This window comes from Pavona decussata, unplaced genomic scaffold (genome assembly GCF_977016875.1).
Source record: "Pavona decussata unplaced genomic scaffold, jaPavDecu1.1 SCAFFOLD_100, whole genome shotgun sequence".
NCBI classification, from domain to species: Eukaryota; Metazoa; Cnidaria; class Anthozoa; order Scleractinia; family Agariciidae; genus Pavona; species Pavona decussata.
This window is the reverse complement of record NW_028145515.1, coordinates 2619058-2640870: the sequence shown is the minus strand read 5'-3', so window position 1 is coordinate 2640870 and position 21813 is coordinate 2619058. Positions and strand designations below refer to the sequence as shown.

Genomic DNA, 21813 nt, shown 5'->3' with positions numbered 1-21813 from the left:
CTGTCAGTTTATGAAACCACGTGATCATTTAAATAAAAACTATTTGCCTGTAGTTTGAAGTGATCAGTCTGTTCGACCTTAGCATTTTTTGTTTTGTTTTGTTAATGTTTTTTTTTTTTCAGTTTTTATTGCGGCAGTTATAAAAATAGCAAGATTTTTTCCTTTCTTGCATCGTCACGTACTATATATGCAATTATCCTGGGGTAATTTAGTACTTTTCCTATTTAATCCACAGAGCAGTTTGTTTTTTATATATTTATTTTGCTTTGTGATTTCAGCTGTTTGTTTACTTACCAAAACTGCAAATACAGTGGAACCTAGATTATACGAACGGTTGATATTTCGAAAATCCCGATCAGTTGGAACCAAAAGTTGTTTCCCCTGGATTTGTTTCGGTCAGATTTTTACCCCCGATTTTTGGAGCTCCCGATTTTTCAAAGCAAATTCAGTTTCCCTAGGAGATTCGAAAAGTCGGTATTCCATTTCAGTATATTAAATAAATGCATGTGTTCGAAGTCCATAAGTGCTCTTATCAAACGACGTGGTATGCAAATTCGTACCAGTAACAACCTCGCCCAAATAAATAGACTTTTGAGTATTTCTCCTCAATTTTTTTTTTTGTGATATGTTGGTATCTTCTCTCATAGTTCGTGCACATTAGCACATATTTTTGGTTTCGCCCGGCGCTCGTGGCTAAGCACCGATTGAAAATTGCCATGTGATAAATGCAAGTCTATAGATTGACTCACAAAGTTTATTGAGTGAGAAAAAGAGAGAGAAATGTGCTTTACAAAGCATTTGAGGAAGCATTTTAAAGCTTTTCCTTACCTTAATCTTTTAATTAATTTCACTCCTTCTTTGTCGTGTATTGACCCACTGAGTAAATGTTATTTTTTAGAACTTTCAGTTTGCACAAAGAGAAAGAGTTCTAATTACCAGGTTGCAAGACTGAGTATATAGTAAAATTTATTTTTAAAGTTATTTCACCGTTCAATAGTGCAGATTTCGCTTAGCGAATGCGTGTTCATTTAAAACTAAACTAGACCGAGCAATGCTTAAAAACGCATTTCGACCGAGAATTAAGGTTGAAAGTGAATATTGGCATGTGTCAATCAAAGGAATTTATATGGGCTCCCTTTTCATCTTCTCAGTCAGTCTCGGCAGGTCTGAGGAGTGCAGTATATAATAGAGCCAAGCTGCCAGACGAAAATATTTAAACAAATCAGCCTGTACGTATTGCTAGTAACTGCTGAGTCTTTTATCAAACCACACAAAGCTCAAGTCGCATTTTTAGCCGACGTTCAACAGACTAAAACCCTAAAACTGTGACAGGGGCAAAGAAAAGGATTATCCGACGGTTTCTGAAGATATGTAAAAAAAGGAAAAGAAAACATGGATTGCTCGATTGTAACCCAGTAATATGGTGTCGTCTCTTGCAGTTCCTGTATTTAAAGATTTTACAACGGAAAAGTGAAAAAACAGGTTTCACCGCCTCACTTCCTTTCATACCGGATTTACTGGTTTGGAAAGAGTACCTTTGAAAGATGCCAGCGATAACAGATCAGCCTAAATTTTCTGGTTCTTTTTCTTGGGTCTGGATACCAGGTTGGTGTCTAACCATCATAGCAATTTCAGCAAACTCAACAGTGATTTATCTGATTGCGACAAGCAGGCGTCTCAGAACACAAGTCAACGTTTTTATATTGTCTTTGGCTGTCGCTGATTTATGCTTTGGTTTAAGTTACTTCCCGACGTATTTCACCTGCGAGTTTTATCTGCGTTGCGATCGACAACTCCGACGAATCTTCGCGGCTTACTTCGCATTTGCGTCGTTGACGAACTTGTGCGTCATGACCGCTGATCGTTACGTTGCCATAGTTATGCCTTTCAGGTATGTGTCTCTCATGACGTCAAGATGCGTGGTTACTATGGTGATAGTCAGCTGGTTGTTTCCGGCCATATTTTACTGTGTTATTGTAATTGTACTCAATCAAATGGCCTCTGAAAACATTGTAAATGTTTTTAAAATACTACGGGTGTTTGTGTTCCAGTTAATACCATGTTTATATATGTTTCTTGCCACAATACAAATGTTTTACATCGCTCAGAAGCAATCGAAAAAGACGGCAGCTTTTGCTGCCCAGCTAAAGTTTAACCACCCAATATCTTTCAAGAAACCCAAACATGGATTTGAAATTTCGTCTGCCACATTCATCGCAGCTGTCGTGTCTTTCACCGTTTTGTACTATTTAGTAGACTCGTTTCTAGATCTTCGATATTATTTCAGCAATTTCAGGAAAACGGTCGACACTGAATATGCTCTGTGCCTCTTTTTTATCACCAACTCCGCTGTCAACCCGCTGGCGTATGCTCTCTTTAGACATGACATCAAGAAAGAATTCAAAAGGCTGTTCTCTTTGAAATACAGGAGAACTGGAAAGAGGCGAAGGAAGAAATCTTCGAGTATTTTCTGAGCCCACAGTTTGTTAGTACTGTAACCAAGCAACTTCATATTCAGGTCTGTTATCACGTGTGTAAAACTAGTAAGAAGTTATCACGTGTATGGAACTACTAAGAAAAATTCCGGGAAGAATATCGAACATGTACATCCTACCAAATTCGCAAGCAGAAAAGGGCAAGTAATTCATGGTAATGTACCATATAGTCTCCCACATAACCCTGACTCTGACCCTAACCCTCCATATAGTCACCCTTACTTTACCATGAATTATATGCCCAGAAAAGTGTCGTTACTACTAGGAATGTTTAAAGCAAAGAGATCATATTAAAGGAAAAAGAGTGAATACCACATACCCCCTGTTACTGTAAATGTTGCCTCTAGGTCGCTCCCCCCTCTCATTTCCAAGAATCCAGAAAGGCTTAGGCAATAGCCAATCACATAACCAGAATATCAGAGAGATTTAGAATTACGTTTACGGTAAAAGGCAGAAATGGCCACGTGACCATGTTTACCCTATATTTGCCGCTCGCTGTTTTCAGCCGTTTCTTCGTAAACTTGAGTAATTTTGCGTTAGCATCAAAGGTCAGAATTATTTTGCACTATTCATTCATCTGTGTACGAATTTTAAATAAAACATAAACGCGAATCTCACGTTTGCTGTAAACGAGATTCTAAGTCTCTCTATTATATCCCAGGGCAACTGACATCTTTCTCCCTCTTCAATCAGGCGAATCATCCACGCAAACATCCACGCCACGCGCGTGGTCATACTATCCGCGGCGGACTGGTACGTTTTTTAAAACGTACCAGTGTATAGTATTATAATACTATACACACTTGTTACAGTTAGTATGGTCCCGAGGGAAACAGTTAGTTTTGTTTTCCCGAGAGTCCTGATGTTTCCTGAGACGAAGTCGAGGGAAACATCAGGACTCGAGGGAAAACAAAACTAACTAGTTTCCCGAGGGACCGTACATTAAGTGCTTTGTTATATATTTAGAATTTCCCTTCAACAATCACAGCACAACAAACAAACAAACAAACAAACAAACAACAGAGAGGGCAACAACTGCGGAATTCTATCCCGGTCGGGATACATTTGTATTTGATCAGGGGCACGTGACCAAGAATCAACCAATCACAGTGCTCGTTCGGTTGAGTGAAAGTCTAGGTATATAACAACAGATATTGCAATGTTATGTTTAGTAGAGGGCCACAGGGTTATTGACGTATGCTGTCACGTGTTACCCTCTTGAAATAGTCTCTTACTTAATTACATTAAAGTGAGTCCGCAAGTGTTTTTTCGTGTTTTATCCCGTTTTATTGAATTCTTCGGACGATGCTGATTCTGATGATAATAATTAGTTGTTACTGATTTATAGGAACTATTTAAGTTCAAACTGCTTTGCCACTTGTCTATTTACAGATCAGTGAATACAAGAAGCACCTCAGCTCAATTGACTTTTTTGTTCAATAATTAATTATATAAACATGAGGCAATTGCTTGAGAAGCTCAAATTGACATTCTATATACATATGTACAGACTGTATAGAGTTGTTTGCAATTACAGAACCAAAACCAAAGTAATTACTCTGACCAATCACAACAAACGTAAACCGCGCAATGAACCAATCAGAACTTGAAGCAAATACATGTAACCGGCGTCAAAGGCGGGAAAACGCGTGCGACCAAGGCACGATTGTTTGCGTTTGACTTCCAACTGGTTGCGAAAATGGCGCGAACTTTGCCCATATTTGCTCTTGTGCCAACCAGTCGCAGAGCGAGGTCAAGCCGAAAACCAAAGCAAACGCGAAATTACTTTCGACACTCAATCAAAAACCACTGTATAAAAGTGAAAGAGTAATAACTTCAAGAGATGAAGTACAAACAGTAAAAAAAATCCATGGAACTACAAAAACATATCCTCGACTCCACGCCGGCTCATTCCGGCGCTTTGCGCATGACCCGGCTAATGACGGGAAGGCCGAGTGCTCTTTGCATATGGTGCTATCAGATGGCTCTGGAGTGGTGCAAGATATATAGTACACACCTCGCCTACGGAAGACCTGATACTCAGGTCAACACATATCTGACATTTCAAGTTCGCTCAGACCTGCCGAATGCGCAAACCCAAATAGGCCATTTCCGAGTTGCTGTGAACCTCACTATGAAAGCGAGGCTAAGTGCAAAACTTTTCATATGAAAATTAGTTTGTTTGCATATGAATGAAAACTTATTTTCATCACAAAAACTCATGAAAAGGAGAAAACATTTCGGACCTTTGGTTCTCCTTGACTATTTTAATATTTTAAAGGGGAGGAGAGGGAGAACGACGCAGGTTATTTAGGTCAGAAAAATGTCGTGGCTTAAGTTTCCATAAACATGGAGATTTAAGCATAGATGGCATAAAACAGCTGCTTTTCATCTGTAAGCAGTTGTTCAAGTCTGCTGTCAACGGCGTGAAGAGAGGACCCACCAAGCCCCCTCAACAGGTTAACACTTGGCAGAAAGTAGTGCGGTAGACTTTTTTCCTTCACACATTCCTGAATGTACCTCAGCATTCCAAGGAATCTCTCGCCTAACAGATCCACGCGCCACTCCAAGTCGAGAGCGTGGTAGTGAAGAAAGGCAGTTTTCAGTAAGTAGAATTGGAAAACACGAAGCTTCTTTTCCGATCTAAAAAGGAACTTGAGAATTTTCAGGCATTCCAGTCGGCACGTGCCACTTGCAGATCGGTCTAAGCACGATACAATCCCTCTCTCTTTCAACGCAAATGTTCTGCGCCATAGAATCGAACGCTCCACGTTATTTTCAAGCTCAAATTTCGTGCACTCTTGAAAAGCGCACGGTACGTAGTAATGAGAATTTCCCTTGTCATCATCGATCTTTACGCAGGGAATCATCAACGCAGTAACCGAGCCTCCTCTGTTTGTATCCCGGATGATAATCTCAACCGCTGTCCCTTGCTTATGCGTCCGCACTCTCGCTCCATCGGAAAACCGTTTGGGAGTGGCGTTCCAATCCTGCGCTAACTTGTCAAGCCAGTTTTGCATTTTATCCGGGCGTAAATAATTTTGCTTGTCTGTGAGTTTCGCCAGCCTCGTGTCAGCATGTCCTCTTACAAGCTTCAGCTTCGAGTACAACTTCGGAACAACTTCTTGAACTGCGATATCTTCTGGGCCTGTCTTGATGACCACCATGACATGGAACTCATTGCCTCTCTTGCTTTCCAGTCGCTCGTACGTTGATCCTACGTACTCCACGTGACGAACAATACCCGTCTGTTTCTTGCAGTACTCCAGGAATTTCTGGGTGTTGGCGAACACCAGTTGTTTCGCCCACTGCGTATCGCTAGCGGGCAAACGAACTTTCTCTCGATGAAACCTGCGGAGGTTTTTAAGCAGTTCCTTTGGTCCTATGGGCTTGATCCTCAGCTCTGGCGCTGATGCGGCGCTGTAAAGGTGATCAGTGGAGGTGAAGTTAGGGACACTGGAACTGAATGAACCCAGGGCCAGGTCGTTACGAGAAGACTCATCTTCATCATTTCTGAAAAGGAGGAGAGATTAAAACCAGGATTTTTAAATGCCTTTCTATCTGAAAAGGCTAGAACTGTAAACAAAACGACCAACAAATTATATGGCCACACTGAACGACAAAAACTACAAAAACAACAACAACAACAACGATACCAAAATACCGTCGTCCCTTTATGAAACTACTCGGCTCTTCACAAATGCGCGCAGTGATTGATGTGTAGACAGATCCAAACAGAGACTTTTGAAAAAGCTGACGCCCTTTTTGGGCGTTTGGTGTGAATGGTGGGTAAAAATGCAGCCCTGAGCATGGACTTTAAGGCAAAAACTGTTTAGGTTTATTTTGGACGGGATAAAACGATGCCAAAACGCCTGTGTGAAAAATGAAACTATACTAATTATACCAAGTATCTGAACTATAAGAAACTACTCTGCCATGTTTTGTAAAATGTTTTGAAAATATTATTTAACTAACGTATGTAAGAAAATCGATATCCCCTGTAATGCAGGCTAGCTTTTGCAGCCTTGGTTCTTGGTCTAGGGACGTATAAATGCCAATTCCACACAGAGACAACTCGCCAAGATTGCGCGTTGTGCTAAGTTCTTGAAAGCTTATGTTCCGAGTTCTCAGCATGAACGAGACAAGAAATTCCAGGCTTGTCAACATTGCACAAAACAGTCACGGCACAAATCGTTATGAAGGCTTGACCTATAATTGTAGATAATTGCCAAGTCTATGCTCATAAACTGTCTTAATTATTCGTTTTCAATATGAGACTTGACATCCATGGTTACAAATATTTGGGTGATTTTTTATTTGATATATATCAGTTCTTTAAACAAATGAAAACTAAAACTACTTCTCCTCAGTCCCCTCACGTTCTTGCAAGAGCCCTGGAATATTTTGGAACCCCCTTTGGTTATAACACCCCTCTCATTCCCAAGCTGATAGAGCACACCTGTATTGCATAAGAGCAAAATGTACCTTATGTCCAGTGTGGATCCTCTGGCACCCATCTCAAATCATGTCAAGCAACACACGCAAACTCCATGTTAGGCCTCTACTGCAAGGAACAGAAGAATTTCGATGAGTTTTAAGTGTGAATTTATAGTAACTTAGTAACGCAAAAATTGAAAGTTTACACAAAGGATATTGCGGCCTTTAGATTTCTTCCAAGTGGAAAATAGCCTGTTTCATTTGATGTTTAGACAAGTTTGACGTATGTTACTAAATGATTGAAGAGAGATTTAGCAGGGCAATCCACAGCAAATGGTCCAGTAGAAAGGGTCTGGCGACACTGAAACGTCAATCTGAGTTCTTGCGAAGGTACTCGGCGCAAGGGGTGGGGTTGTAGAATGAGATCATTTTACCCCACCCCTGGACGAATCGTTTGGGACAGTATGGGGTCGTTTTAGACACAGTTTCATTTGTTCTCGGACGATGCCTATTAATACCGAAGTATTTTTGTGCGGTTTATTACTATGCGGGAAAAGCAGATCTTAGCAAGGCCTATTGGAATCCAAAAAGAAAATTGGAGGTAACCACGCATTTTTCAGAGATAATTAAACATTAGTATCTCTAAAAAACGCCAAAATATAAAGCAATGTATGGGATTTTTTCCTAAATTGAAGCCTAATTATCTCTGAAAAATGCATGGTTACCCCCAAATTTCTTTTGAGATACCAAAAGCATTTGGTTAGTTCTCCTTTCTCCGTATAGTTTTAAACTGCGCAAAAATATTCCTGTATTAGTAGGCACCACCTATAGGAAACCCGAGTATCTCGCGATGCGCAGAACGTATGCGCGGTAACAATAGTAGGCACCGTCCTTAAGTCTGGAAGTGAAATATGTGAAAATTGATTCATACGAAGGGCCGAGAGCATAATCGACCTAAATTCACATCGCTTTTTGTTATTTTAGCTCAGTTTGGAATGTGGCCTTGAATTCCTTCAGGAAACATTGCTCCAATGTTTTATCCGTTGCTTTGCGCTTCGCTTTGCGATAAAAACGGAAATCTTGACCATTTACGTAGGTTTTTACTGGAAACGAAGCGCAAAGCAGCGGATAAACATTGGAGCAATGTTTCCTGAAGGAATTCAAGTCCACGTGCAAAAACTCCAGTGAATCTGAGCCAAAACAACAAAAAGCAATCTGAAAAGTCATTTGGTTCGGTTATGTTCTCAGCCCTTCATATATGAGGCCATATGAGAACTATGGATAAAAGTATTTCCAAATGAGAGACCATTAAGGTAATGTACGCTAGTTAAGCAACTGTGAAAAGGAAGAGAGCACAAAAGAATCCAGGCTTGAACTGGATTCGTCAACCCATGACCTTTGAAATACAGGTGTCACGTTAATGTTCAACGTTGAATAGCGGTAAGATTATATTAGGTTATAGAGTGACTTTAGTCTTAACCGAGTATCAGGCCTTCCTAAGGGAGGGGGGGGAAAGGGGGGGGGGTGGGGGTGGAGAGGGAGGGGAGAGGAGGAGAAAAGGAGAGGAAGTCTTTCCTTTTCCCATTCCTCTTGTTAGGGTCGTCACGCAACGCTTTTGAGCAGCGTTGCGTGACGAAGAGACTAGTTGGCGCGCAAAGATTTTTATCTTGTCAGGGTAAAGTGCCTATCCATGCCAGAGTCCCAAACCCAGCTGGCCAGGATTGTAGAAAACGTTACTCTTTTCGCACTGAATGTTCTTCACGGGTTCTCCGACAATCAATCTCTCTTCGTAATCTTAGAACATAGAACGAGGTCGAAAAAGAACTGATATTCCCAACCCCATCATCGAGCGTTGCAATCTACAGAATCTAGGGCCACGGTATTTGTTTTGAACTGCTAAATACACGGCGTGGATACACAAAAGTAGACAATGGTTGCTTTAAATCTATTGTCCAAAATTTGACTCGTCGAGCTTTTGTTACAAAGCACAGTAGCTCGCATGAGAGCCGCAGTAAACAGCCAGGCTGACATTATTTGCAGAATTTTGTTGTCCGAATACTTTGCTGATTGACGCTGCAGCTTGTACGGATAACTCGCTTTGTTTTCGATGACAAACCGCTTTGTCTTCCTTGACAAATTTTATCTCATTTGTCATTAAAATTGGTTTCTAATTTGTGCGAGTTTTTTTGTTTCTTGACGTGCCTTGAGGCTAATCGAAAACTATCAACTTGAGTGATTTTAAGTTAAATTTACATACAAAACCTCTAGTTTTCTATCTTTTTTCTATGAATATACGTTTAAACATCGATAATCCCACGAACAACCGTCAAAAACAAGAACTTCGGTTTTCGACAGTTTGTTTCAATCGTGATTTACCGTAGTAGTTGCCAGTTCGTAGCTGTCTTAGCCGATCTGTAATTTGCATTTTGCTGTTCAAAAACCATTCCGAATCTATTTACCTATAAACATTTTATCGTAAACGGAACGAATTTTCTGATGTAAAGAATCAAATGTTCGAATTATCTCGCTTTTTGCTTCAAGAAGTTGCCTAACTCAGTCGATCGGAAAATTAATACAAAGTGAACTTTGTTATGGGTGCCGGCGACTGAGAATTTCATCTCTTCATTTTACGCAACAACATATTAATTTTGCAAGAAAATGGAAAACACTCTTGAGATTGAGTAACTAAGCATTGTATATGGTGACGCCGGTCGCTTACTTACTTGAGAGAGTAACACCTGTTTCTGCGAAGAAAAATTTGACATTCGGAAGACAACAAACGCGCAGCGAGTTTGGATCTGATCACAAGAACTTGCTCGTATGTTTGAGATAAAACGTAGGTTTGAAATACACTCCACTCGTAAAAAAGATACTATTGACAAGCATAGAATAATGAATGTAAACTTCACCCACCTTGTATCAGTCAAATATTAACTTAGCTTTCGTCAACTTCGAAGCCGCCGAATGTTTACATCTCCATTAGAAATCCCATGACACAATGCGATTCCATAAGCTAAGACAAGCTTGGTTACCAAGCGCAACTTTTGAGAAGAGGAGCTGCTGGACGAGAGGGCAAATATTGAAGGAGAAATTGGCTTGTTTTCACCACCTTCAAAGCAATGAATCGCACTGGAAAAGAAGTTAAAGTCCGGAAAGATCCCTGGGCAAGATTTGAAGCGTGGAGATATCATCCGTCGATCAACAAACATGCAAATATTCGCAATATCATTCCTGGCTTTTGGTGGGGAGTTGGGGCGTTCGTCATCGCAATTGGCATAGAAAAACTGTTGGAAAAACCCGATGATCACGGTGGGCACCATTGAAAGCAATTCAGTACAGCTTAAAGAAACACTTCTACTGACTTTTTGTGCAGAAGTTACAGCCTCGTCTTATGGATCAAATGAAAGAGATTTTGTACAAAGGAAACTGGGGAGTCGCTTCATGTAAGCGTTCATTAATTGTCTTGCAGTATATCCTACTTTTCCTGTGCTGTTTTTGTGAACACTGAGAACTCATTCTTCACTCTACGTGGCAAAATAAGAGTTGGGTTTATTTCGCTGATTATTTTTTATCAAAAGTGCTGTATTGTGTGAAATATTTCTGGTGCTTAGTGAGTGACAATCATTCAAGAGCTTTGTAAATTTGAGGATTGGTTTATCACAAGGATGTGTGCAAAGATGAGTTTAAAAATATTTGTTATGTAAAAATATGATGAAATAGAATTAAGTCCCATGTTTCTTGGCTTTGATTTCTAAAACACGGAAGTGGAGTACATGGCTGGTTGTATTGCAGTTTCAGCATCCCTCGATGCCACCCTCCTTGCGAATTACGGTCGTTTCGCCAACGAAAAGACCGTAAACGGTTGTTAATTTCATTTTAATACACATCTTAATGCTCAGTTTTACAATCACATTTTTTAAATCGTTTTAAGCAAAATATCATTCACACATTCTATTCGTAGATGACCGGGTTCCGCCATAATAAAGTTTTTAAAAACATTCCAACTTAAATGTTTTTGTGCATTGTTTTTCTAGACATCAAGGATAGGATGTATCAACTTTTGTTGTTATGCTTTCTTTTTACGCTACAAGGAACAAGGACTTTTAATAATTCAGATTTAAAGCTTGACCATATAAATCGTAGGCGAACTCACATATAAGACGTAGGCTAATCGACTCTAGTCGTAGGCGAACACCGTAGGCGAAACGACCCGTAGGTGAAATGATCGGATACCCTCCCTGCTATGGCAAATGGTCAGGTTGGGTGTAATACCATATTGACTTCGCTGAGGCCTTTCCAATAAGCATCCTCTTTTACCTTAGCCCATGTGGCACTTGCTAGAAAGGGAGAGAGTAGAGGGAATTGGGCGTGTGTACAAAGCAAGGGAGCATGGAGGGGAGGGAAAGCATCCTTTTCCCTCTTCTTTGCTTTGTGTGCACACCTGATTTCCCTCAATCCCTTTCTAGCACCTGACATGCAGGCTGATATGGTGAACCCAAGTTCTTAAGCAATAATTATTTGAATGCTGTCCACACTTTTTTAGAGTTTGTGGGGGTGCAATGATGTGGACTTTCAATCAGATTTTTCTTTGGAACAAGACCAGGATGATCTCTGCATTGTCGTGCCATTTCCAAAGAAAACAGACTTTACTCCTCTCTGAGGAAACACCTGCTTCATCCCCAGTCGTTTGCTTGAAACTTGGGTACGTGGGGAAAGACAGGAAGGGGAGAAAAGATGAAGACTAAAGGCCATATTTTGAATTTTTGCTGTTTCCGTTTTTTGAGTGAATTTGCAGTTTTTCGAGACATGATTTAGCTGGTTCCTCTCTTATTTTTTCCTTCACATAAGCCTCCACTTCCATAAGGCCCCACTTTGCACTTGTTTCCACGCTCTGGCAGCTTTTATTCACACTCATTCCCGAACTCCCTTACAAAGAAGGGAGAAGGCAGTAGAAAATACAAAACTTGTGAAAAAAAAGGGGTAAATAAAGTGTTGTTGTAGCATTTAATGTACTGCTGGGGGTAACCCTGCAATGGATTGTAGAAGCTTTATGCCATAAAAGCCAGGTTAAGCTCTTGCTGTATGGGCTACTTAGGCTGAAAGTGCAATCCACGGGCTTTCAGTTGGGGGCAGGGGAAATTGTGTGATGAAAACTTTTGTTGCGCCGTTTCCCCTAACCCCTGACTGACTCTCCCTGGGTCTTGGACTCACTGGAAGAAGTGTTGCTCACTGGAATTCAGGCTTAACAAATATGGACCTAGTTTATTGGCCTGGCTCCTAGGAGTCTCCTGTAGCTCAGTGGTATAACATCCGAACTAGCATAAATTGGAAGGTCTTAGGTTCAACTCCTGTTGGGAGAACTTGGGTTTTCTTTTTCTGGGTATACACCGCATGTCACTGACTGACTTATACATCACTCTCACTTATTTAGCTTAAGATACACCACATTTATTCCAAAATATGAAAACATGTTTTCTTCAACAAATACAATCATGCTCTACAAGTAACCAAGATTTTTGCCAGAAGTGTGTCCTGGTGTCCTATAAACACCACTTTTTGAAAACAATCAGAAAATTCACCTCCATACTGTGATCAGCATCAAATTTCTCCTTGTTGTATCAATGCTTATTCAATTCCTGAGGTGAATTTTCTTGATATTTTGATAACTTCTCCACCATATGTTTGTAAGAAAAGGGACAAGATAGGAGAATTTGTTCTGTGATATTAGGCATTAAAGGGTTAAAAATTCTATGGAAGACATGCCTCTTGTGCACACAATAATTCAGCTTCTCGATAACAGCCTAAATATTGGAATGTATAAGGAGGGTAAAACACCAGCTCTCATTATTTTATCTTGGCCAACATATGTAAATAATTTCCAAGATTGGTTCACTGGTTTGGCTCTGTAAAAATAAAGAGGTGCAAGAACCTTGTACAACATCAGTACTTTTTTCTCTTGTTGGGCAACATACTGTATGCAAAAAAAATTCCTGTTACGCTCGTCTGTACAACATCAGCTTTTGTCTTCTTGCTGGCTAACATACTGTGACAAATTTCCAGATAAGTTCATCTGATTCTGTCCAAGAAGAGTTGTAAGTCGTCTGGATGGCTCTGATAGTATTTGTAGTAACTGCCCTTGGAGCTCTGTCAGGGATGGAAGCTTAGAATAATCCACAACAGACCTTCTGGACAGAAGCTGAGTGTCAATTTTTCCACCTAACAATTCTACTTTCGGCTGTTTCTTTATCGCTGACAGGAGGGGCTTCACTTTAGCTTCCTTCGAATAAGTGACAAATGTAGGTGCCAAAAATAATGGAATTACTTCCTTGTATTTGGTTTCTTCTAACGCTTTGCATGTTACTCTGTTGGGGAACATTTTGACGGTGATGTCATCTTTTCTTAGAGTGAAGCGCAAGTCTTCCCAGTCTTCAGTGTTCATGTCACTAAACTGGCAAACAACCACCATGTCATTTGATTCGAACACCTGTCTGACTTGCTCAGCTATCATGAGCTTTCTAGCACTTGGCTGCAAAGAAAAATTTGACAATATTATTTTGAGATACAAGTGTACCAGTAACCAGGTCCAGAAGGGCAATGAAATGGCACTGGTCTATGTACAGCTGGGCTGCAGCTGTATCTGCCAATAAACTTAATGAAAGTGTGATCACCCCCCCCCCCCCCCCACCCCACACCCTCTGAGATGAAGGATTTCGTCTCGCTCTTTGCCACTTCATCCAACATCGTCAACATCGGTACGATGAGATGTTGAATATACACGTAATAAGGTCGGATCCCAATTTTACTGTTCAGGGCACTTTTAAAGGAGGCTGTCAGACTTTCAGCTTTTGCACCCAACACATACATACAAACTTGGGTGGTAGTGTTCATATGGTCTGGGTTATATACTAATGCTCCAGTAGCTTGATCCCTTCTTATTATCCTTTAATGTTTTTACGTTCAGTTATACTGGTATGGACATCAACAACATTACCACAGCAATTTAGAGTTAGTTAGCAGTGCTACAAAATGACTAGATTTCATTAGATCGTTAACATCCCGGTCACGATCGAAAACCGGAAGCGTTTCTTAGACAAGTGTTTGTGTCGTGTGGTAAAGTGACGAACATCAAAACTAGCGTTTTCCTCTCCGTTCTCGTTGTTTAAGGTTTCTCCCACCGTTACGTTGCAGTTATAGTTGAGAGTTACAAACAAGGTTTAGCAACTCTCAGGGAAATTTAACCCTTTAATAGGATGTGTAGACTATCCAGACTACTAACGTTTTTGTTCACGTTATCAAGAGTAAAACATTTCTAAGCATTTTTTAAGTCGTCTAAATGCGTTAAAATGCTTTGAAATTGATAAATCTGTCAAAGTTAATGCATTCTCCATACCCGGCGTAGTCAATCGAACGAAACCGAACCAAAAACCAACCGAGCCCAATCGAACCCAATCGTTCGATTGGAGTTCGATTGGTTCGGCAATCGAACATAATCGAACTGGAACTTTTTGTGAGTTCGATTAAGTTCGATTACCGAACCCAATCGAACTCAATCGAGCGATTGGGTTCGGTAGAAAAACAAAATGGTATACAAAATTGGCATTAACTCTAAGTCGAATTGGAAGGAATTCACTCTTTAACTGAGTTTTAACTAGAGGAGCAAGTGTGAGAGATATTACCACATTTCAATGAACTAAAATCTTTATTGTTTAGCTGATTCGAAATTGATTCATTCACAATATAAATATAACATGAACGGCTCAGTACAACATGTAAACTGTCTTTTTTTGCCGGACCCCGATCTCGTCTTTTCTGCTTGACAACAAATTTATCCCCGACACGGACGGCGAAAGAGCACTCGTGGTAGCCCTTTACCACCGCTTCCAGAACAGTAAGTTTCACCTCTGCCCTGTCCGATATCTTGCCTGTTGCACTCGCGTTTGAAATAGAAGCCGAAACTGGTTCGTGTTTCTGATTGTTGAGGTGTTCGATTATGTTCGATTGTTGAACTGTTCGATTACCGAACGTTCGATTGCGTTCGATTGGCAAATTTTTTTGGTGAGTTCGATTAAGTTCGATTACCGAACCCAATCGAGGGATTGGGAACGATTGGGTTCGATTACCGAACGTTCGATTGACTACGTCGGGTCCGTACTCCCCATATTCTATACACTGTATTTTCCACACTACGCAATCCACGTTTTCCTTTTAATCCTGAAAGTGAGAATATAAATCGAGACGGCATTCCTTTTCAGGAAAGGAAAGGTAAATAAAATATCAATCGATGTAATTTTAGCGTGAGAGTCAATCAACCTTTGGATTTTGTAACAGTCTGTCGGTGGCATCTCCGGGGGTTTTAAAGACCAATCCGCGTATGATTTGACCTGATATTTAGCCTAATTTTTTTTCAACGCTGAAATAGCAAAACCAGGATGCTGCGCCTAAATAAACAATGAAACATGACAATATTTTCGACATTTATCTCATCGAGTCTTCCAAGCATTTCAATTACTTCTCAGTATATTAGCTTTCAAATGACGTATTTAGCTAATAGATTCATTCAAATAAACCGGAGTAAAAACTTTATTAGGCGAGTGTATTTATGCGAGTTTCATATTTATATTTTTAACCTGCAACCTGCAACCCGCAACCTGCAGTTTACACCCTCCGTCCAAAACAGAATAAAAATTTTCTAGTCAACCTTGGCTTTTGGCAACGTTGTGGATTCGCAGGTGTGTAGGAATCTTCTCGTCTCAGAAAGAAGGTCAAAGAAAAGACAAACCGATCCGAAAAAGCTGATTGTACTTATTCAGATTTATTTTAAACGTTCCGCGTTTTTCTGTACTTGCTACTGCTGAGGGAAAATCTAGGTTAACATTCGAAATACTGCACTCCGCGTAGATGTCAAGTCGGATGAGCAAAGGCTGAGAAGAACTCCAACGTGGAGTCCACGCTTCCTCGCTTGATCGTCGAAGACAACATGGATATCAGAACACTGTTTTATAATCTTCGCGAAGAAGTGTCTTGTCCAGTGTGTTCGGGCATATTTACGGATCCCAAACAACTATCCTGTCTGCACAGTTTCTGTTTAGAGTGTTTAAATCATTGGTATGAGACAAGCGGCGGTGGAAACGCAGTCAAATGTCCCAAATGCCAAACCCTTTGCAAACTTCCTGCAAGCGGCGATCTCAAGGATCTTCCGACCAGCTTTTACCTGAACGGCATGATTGATGTGCTGGCCATTAAAGAATGCAACAACACTCAAGTAACTTGTGGAAACTGTGACAAGAAAAGCTCTGAAACTTCCTACTGTTTCCAGTGTTGCATGTTCTATTGCGAACTGTGCCTAATTGGACATAACGTGATACGTACGTTCAAAGACCACCGCGTTCTGGCGGTGAAAGAATTCCAAGACAAGGACTACAAGGATATACTCAAGCGGCCCGCGTTTTGTTCAGAACCACGACACGAGAAAGAAGAAGTGAGGTTCTTCTGCGAAAATTGTAAACTGGCCGTCTGCCAAACGTGTGTAACTCTGAAACATTCTGGTCACGCTTTAAAGCACATAGAAGACGAAGCTGAAAGACGAAAGACTGAAATGAAGAATATTGTGGAAACACAGAGACAGAACTTACTAGCAAAGAAGAACACAGTTAAGCAACTCGATGAAGATTACGCCAAACTAATACAACAAGGAGAAGACCTGAAAAGAAATGCTCAGGAATTTGCAGATGACTTATTCGCGATCATTGAAGCAAGGAAACAACATATTTTTGCAGAGGTAGAAAGACAGACAAAGAAGTTGTTTGAAAGTCTAGCAACACAAAAAAGCAAGATTGAGAATGAAATAAAGCTGATTGAATCATCTCTGGGAAAAGCTGAGAAACTGTTATGGCGGAGTAACAACATTGAGGTTGTGGGACTAAATACCTCACCAGAAACAATCTTTGAGGGAATTCATGTTCAAGGCGAGCCAGTTGTCCATGACCCTGGAAGTCTTCCAGTTTTTGTTTTCGTGCAAAATCAAAAGCTGTTAGACACTGTCAACATCGAAGAAATTGGTATCTTGGAGATACTGCATCAAACGAAAGCAAGCCAATCAATAGCTGAAGGAAAAGGACTGAATGAAACATTTGCTGGTCGTGAAACGCAATTTACTTTGACAACAAAAACCACAGAGGGAAGACAGTGTTACCGCAGCTCCGGAAATCTTTCCAGTCGGGGAAAAAAAGCGTTGGACACTCTCCTTCCCGAGTGCCTGTCGCTATTTTTCACCGGAGCAGGGAGCCTTCTCCCAGGCTATGACAGTAAAACCATTGCAGTTCAAAGCTGTTTTATCTTTTGGGAAGACAGGTTCGTCTGTAGGAATGTTTCACTGTCCTTGGGGGGTGGCAGTGAGTGACATGGATGAGATAGCAGTAACTGATTTAGGGAACCACAGGGTGCAAATCTTTGATAGTGGTGGGAATAACTTAACATCCTTCGGTCGCAAAGGTTCTAATCTAGGAGAATTTAAACTCCCTTTTGGAATATGCTTCGATAATAACGGAAATATTTTCGTAGCAGACAGTGGTAACCATAGAATCCAGATTTTTAGTGGGGAGGGTAGGTACATGGGTATGTTTGGTGGGCAAGGAAGCCTGGATAATCAGCTCTCTGATCCTTGGGGTTTATCATTGGATGCCAATGGTAATATTATTGTTGCTGATTCAGGTAACAAACTGATTAAGATCTTTTCAAACAATGGCAAGTTTGTAAGGAAGATAGGTGGGCCTGGCTCTTTTAGTTTTCCTGTTCACTGTGTTCAGTGTGATGAATATCTCATAGTGTCAGACAAAGATGTTCACTGTATTAAAGTGTTCAGTACCGAGGGTAAATACCAATATAAATTTGGACAGCAGGGGGGATGGGATGGTGAGTTTAATTCTCCCCGTTGTTTAGCAGTGACTAAATCCAAACACCTGATGGTGTGTGATTGGGAAAATAAAAGAATACAAGTTTTTGAATTGAATGGCAAGTTTGTTGGCAAGTTTGGAACAGGAGGCAGTAACTCAGGAAAATTTGATAGTCCAACGAGTGCAGCTGTTTTAAGTAATGGCAGAATTGTTGTGTCAGACTGTTTTAACATCGCATTCAAATGTTTGAATGAAGACTGTCATCTGCAGCCTCTCAAGAAAGTTATTTAATTTTGTCGTGTTGGGAGTGGTTAAAAGTACTGTCGCACTATAATTCAGGGCCCAGTTGTTCAAAGCTCGGTTAAAGGGGAAGTATCACGAAAATTTGATGTCATTTCAAAACCCAAAAATGTTTGTCTGACAACAAAAACAAAAAATAATTGTCCAGTTTTGTTATCAATTATCACCCCAGTGCAATAAAACTGTCAATTACAGTGTAGTGCCTCTGGCCAGAGACAGAGTAGGTCGAAATGGATTGAAACTTGAAAAATATTAGGCTAATGTTTTTCAAGTTTTCGTATTTTTGTTTCCAAAATACGCTAGAACAGAGTACGAGTTGTTCCTGTCAAGAATTGAGTTGATTTCTCTCCTTTGTTGTTCTACTAGAATTATTTTGTGATCATAAGGTCTTATTTCACCATTTTTAACAAAAGAGGTCAAAATCTCTTTGATACTTCCCCTTTAAGCTAATCCTGGGTTAACATAAACTTTGATTCAAGTTTAATTTCTAATCAATGAAGATTCTTCCAAAAGATTTTTATCCTTTAGTTTTGACTTAGGCTTTTCTTTACCATAAGCTTAAAATAAGCTCTTGAAAGCATTTAGAATAAGCGAGATGAAAACCTCGGTTAATTTTTAATTGGGGATTAGCGTTAATCAGCTTTCAAACAACCCTGCCCAAGAGTGTAAATCACTTTAATTAGTGAAAAACATCCACTTGTTATAAAAAAAAAAAATTAAAAAAAAGATACCGTGTGATGAGGGATTCGGTTAAAATTCTACACAGAGAATTTTGCCCACATGTTTCATTTTAGTCTTACATGACGTTCAAAAAGGAGGTTGGAATTGCAATCTTTAAACTTTAATTATATCATTCAGGACACATGCCTATTGTTGTGAAATTTCTGGATGATAGGATTAAAATTATAAGGAATTATGTTGCGATTGAAGTCAGTTTTCATCAGTTTGATATTGTGATAAGTTAAAGTTTAATTTAGTGTTAATTTATGTTTTGAACTTCTTACTAGTAATGTTTTTAAAGACACTTAACTGTGTGTATTTGAATTGCAAGAAAAGTTAATTTTTTTTCAGTAGAAGGCTGGAAAACAATTTTACTCATACTGTAAGTAATAGCCTAGTTTATTTCAATATAGTTAAGATTACCTTTAAAAGAGTAAACTACTGAATGATAAACAAAATTCAAACAAACAAATGACTTTTTTTAAATCTTTTTACTTCTGATAGCCTTAATAAGCTTAAACAAGCTAAATATGCTACATTAATAGTCCATTGCATAGTTGTCCTTAAGTGCCATGATTTTTGAGTAGAAGTGAGGAGTTGACTTTGTTTTGATACAAACCTCAGTGCTTTTCATGTGTATATGGAAATTAGTTAAAATAAGGCAACATGATTTTCATAAAAAAAGCATTGATGTTTGTATTTGACAGATTCAACTACAGCCTCGTTTCTTCTCAAGGGCCAGGTGACCATGCACAAAAATGTTTCAACAGAATTTCATGAATAAGGTTATAAATGGCTCTGGCAATGGAAAGTTTAAATTTATGGCATTTTTTTTTATGCTGACATGCATTACCTCGTAAGTATTGCTTCTTAGCTTTGTCTCTGTAAATTGGACTTATATTATATTCTCAATTATTCATTTAGAGTCCTTTGAGGATCTTTAAAACTCAATACCCTATTTATGACCAAAACGGCTGAAAAACCATACCCTAATGGGGCAGACATAACTATATAGCCCATATAAGGGAGTACCTCCCCCCCCCCCCCCCCGGGATAGGAAGTTGGTCATTGTCGAAAGAATTGTATGCTCTGCATGATGTGATGTCATTACTTCGGCGCACGTGTATCGACACAATCAAAAATTCATGCGGCGTTAACATCCTGTGGTGTTAACTTATATCACTTGGTACTTCATACAAGCCTATCATATTAAATCTCAATGTGTTTGCGAATCTTGATATACATTGTACATAATTTATATGAAGAATCTTGACGCATGTCATTTGTCTGCAATTTTCAGTTTAAAAAATTGGTCCCTTTCTGTGTACATGGGAATGTTGGGGTGTAGGTATGCAAACCTTGATATGAATATGCAAAACTTGATGAATGTTTATTAGACTTGACGTACTCGCGTGCGAATCTTGATATGTGTATTTAACTCTTGTTGCAGACATATGCAAATCTTAATATATACATACTAATCTTAACATTGATATAATGAAACTTGATGTAAACAAATAGATCTTGATATTTTGTCCCTTTTAAACAAGCATAGGATGAACTTCCCCGGGCTTTGTCCAGTACAGAAAGTCAAAATAAAGGACAAGGATGGAAATCACCTCGAAGTCCTTGCTATGTTAGATAGTGGTTCTAACTCGAGTTTTCGAAAAATGTAACAAGGAAACTCAGTTTAAGCGGACCTCAAGAACATCTGGCAATGAATTTGGCTGGAGGTCAGAAGAAGTCTGAAGAATCAGAGCTTGTTAACATAACAGTAGTGTCAACTTCTGAAGAACACATTCAGAAGTCTATGCAAGTTTATGCAGTAAATAAACCGTGCAATCCAGCTAAAACAGTGTCTAGAAAGATTGTAACTCGCTACCATCATTAAGAAGCAATTATATCAGATAAACTGTATTTATCTGGTGGAACTGTGGACTTGTTGATCGGGGCAGATCTTACTGATGCCTTTGTCGATATCCATCTTATCTCCGGTAGCATTGGACAACCAATAGCAAAGAGAAATTGCTTTGGATGTTACGTCAGGAGCCAATTTACTGACCGAGAGGAAAAATCTTCTGCAGTCATTTCAGTTGATGAAAACTGTTACTCACTATCTATCACAGAATAGATAGCAAGTACCGTAGCCAATCAGAGAACAGCATTCGTGATAGAACACTATGAGATTTATACTAATCTACGATAGAAAGTGAGTAGCGGTTTTCAACAAAATGGCGGCCGCTTCCTCACATTTTTGAAGTGTCTGTGATGAGGATATAGATAATCTTGCTTTTTTGGTCTGCGCCCTCATCAGCTATCAAGTGATAGAAATCTCGAGCTCATAATCTAATTGTTTTAAAATAGGTTTCTGCATGGGGGAGGGGGGGAGGGGGTAGTATTTCACACCCGATAGTGTAAGCCAGGCAGTAAATTAATCTCTAGAAACAGAATAAGATATTTAAAAGATGACACCCCCACGCGGTTTACAAAAACACGCGGTCTGCAAAACCAAGTGAAAAATTCAAAAAGTTCATAAACTACGGAAAGGATTAACAGAATTGTAAGTAAGATTACAAAACCAGTAACGGACCTTCGCGCTATTTATTGCATTTTCCTCCAGTCTGACTATTGTAGAACATTTAAAGAAAAGTTGAGTACAAGAATTAAAATCCTCAGATTTCTGTTGAGTTGAGTGCTCTGTGGTGAACCTCGTACAAGTCCACAACACTTTTACAAAACAATCAGCGCATGCTTACGGGTTTTTCAACCAACCTTCACTTGTCTCCTCCTGTTTCTCCCGGCTTTACAGCTACTAGCCATCTTGGAAATGCTTCGAGTGAATTCAAATCTTCCAATGGAAGCTGAAAAGGGTAAAACAAAGACATTCGCTTTGGCCGCAACATTAGCTAGCGCCATTTTGAAAGCCTTCCAACAGCGAACGCGAGAGACTGGAAAAGAAATATCGGCCC

At 39.7% G+C, this 21813-nt stretch overlaps 3 protein-coding genes and 1 long non-coding RNA gene across 4 annotated transcripts; 2 read left to right on the top strand and 2 right to left on the bottom strand.

Annotated features, from left to right (window-relative positions):
* The first annotated feature begins 1217 nt into the window (after positions 1-1217).
* LOC146472332 (trace amine-associated receptor 9-like) lies at positions 1218-2937 on the top strand. Its single transcript, XM_085119828.1, has one exon. The coding sequence runs from the start codon at positions 1545-1547 to the stop codon at positions 2472-2474; it is 930 nt and encodes a 309-aa protein (XP_084975954.1). The 5' UTR covers positions 1218-1544; the 3' UTR covers positions 2475-2937.
* Positions 2938-3802: 865 nt separating this feature from the next.
* Positions 3803-4350, top strand: LOC146472331 (uncharacterized). The gene is made up of 2 exons (XR_014866614.1): positions 3803-4015; positions 4047-4350. It is a non-coding gene; the product is annotated as an uncharacterized LOC146472331 (long non-coding RNA).
* LOC146472330 (cyclic GMP-AMP synthase-like) lies at positions 3909-9919 on the bottom strand. Its single transcript, XM_085119682.1, has 3 exons — positions 9846-9919; positions 6981-7059; positions 3909-6008 (listed from the first exon to the last, which is right to left on the bottom strand). The coding sequence occupies exons 2-3, from the start codon at positions 7010-7012 to the stop codon at positions 4853-4855; spliced, it is 1188 nt and encodes a 395-aa protein (XP_084975808.1). The 5' UTR covers positions 7013-7059; positions 9846-9919; the 3' UTR covers positions 3909-4852.
* Positions 9920-12355: 2436 nt separating this feature from the next.
* LOC146472329 (large ribosomal subunit protein uL10m-like) lies at positions 12356-21790 on the bottom strand. Its single transcript, XM_085119683.1, has 2 exons — positions 21617-21790; positions 12356-13458 (listed from the first exon to the last, which is right to left on the bottom strand). The coding sequence occupies exons 1-2, from the start codon at positions 21758-21760 to the stop codon at positions 12946-12948; spliced, it is 657 nt and encodes a 218-aa protein (XP_084975809.1). The 5' UTR covers positions 21761-21790; the 3' UTR covers positions 12356-12945.
* Positions 21791-21813: the final 23 nt, after the last annotated feature.

What these genes read in the sequence shown, in the direction of transcription:
- LOC146472329 (XM_085119683.1), bottom strand. Translation starts at nt 21,760, where the DNA reads ATGGCGCTAGCTAATGTTGCGGCCAAAGCGAATGTCTTTGTTTTACCC. An exon ending in ACAGGAGGAGACAAGTGAAG is followed by an intron (nt 13,459 to 21,616) that starts GTTGGTTGAAAA and finishes TTTTCTTTGCAG; the next exon opens with CCAAGTGCTAGAAAGCTCAT.
- LOC146472330 (XM_085119682.1), bottom strand. Translation starts at nt 7,012, where the DNA reads ATGGGTGCCAGAGGATCCACACTGGACATAAG. An exon ending in GGATCCACACTGGACATAAG is followed by an intron (nt 6,009 to 6,980) that starts GTACATTTTGCT and finishes CCTCCTTTTCAG; the next exon opens with AAATGATGAAGATGAGTCTT.
- LOC146472332 (XM_085119828.1), top strand. Translation starts at nt 1,545, where the DNA reads ATGCCAGCGATAACAGATCAGCCTAAATTTTCTGGTTCTTTTTCTTGG.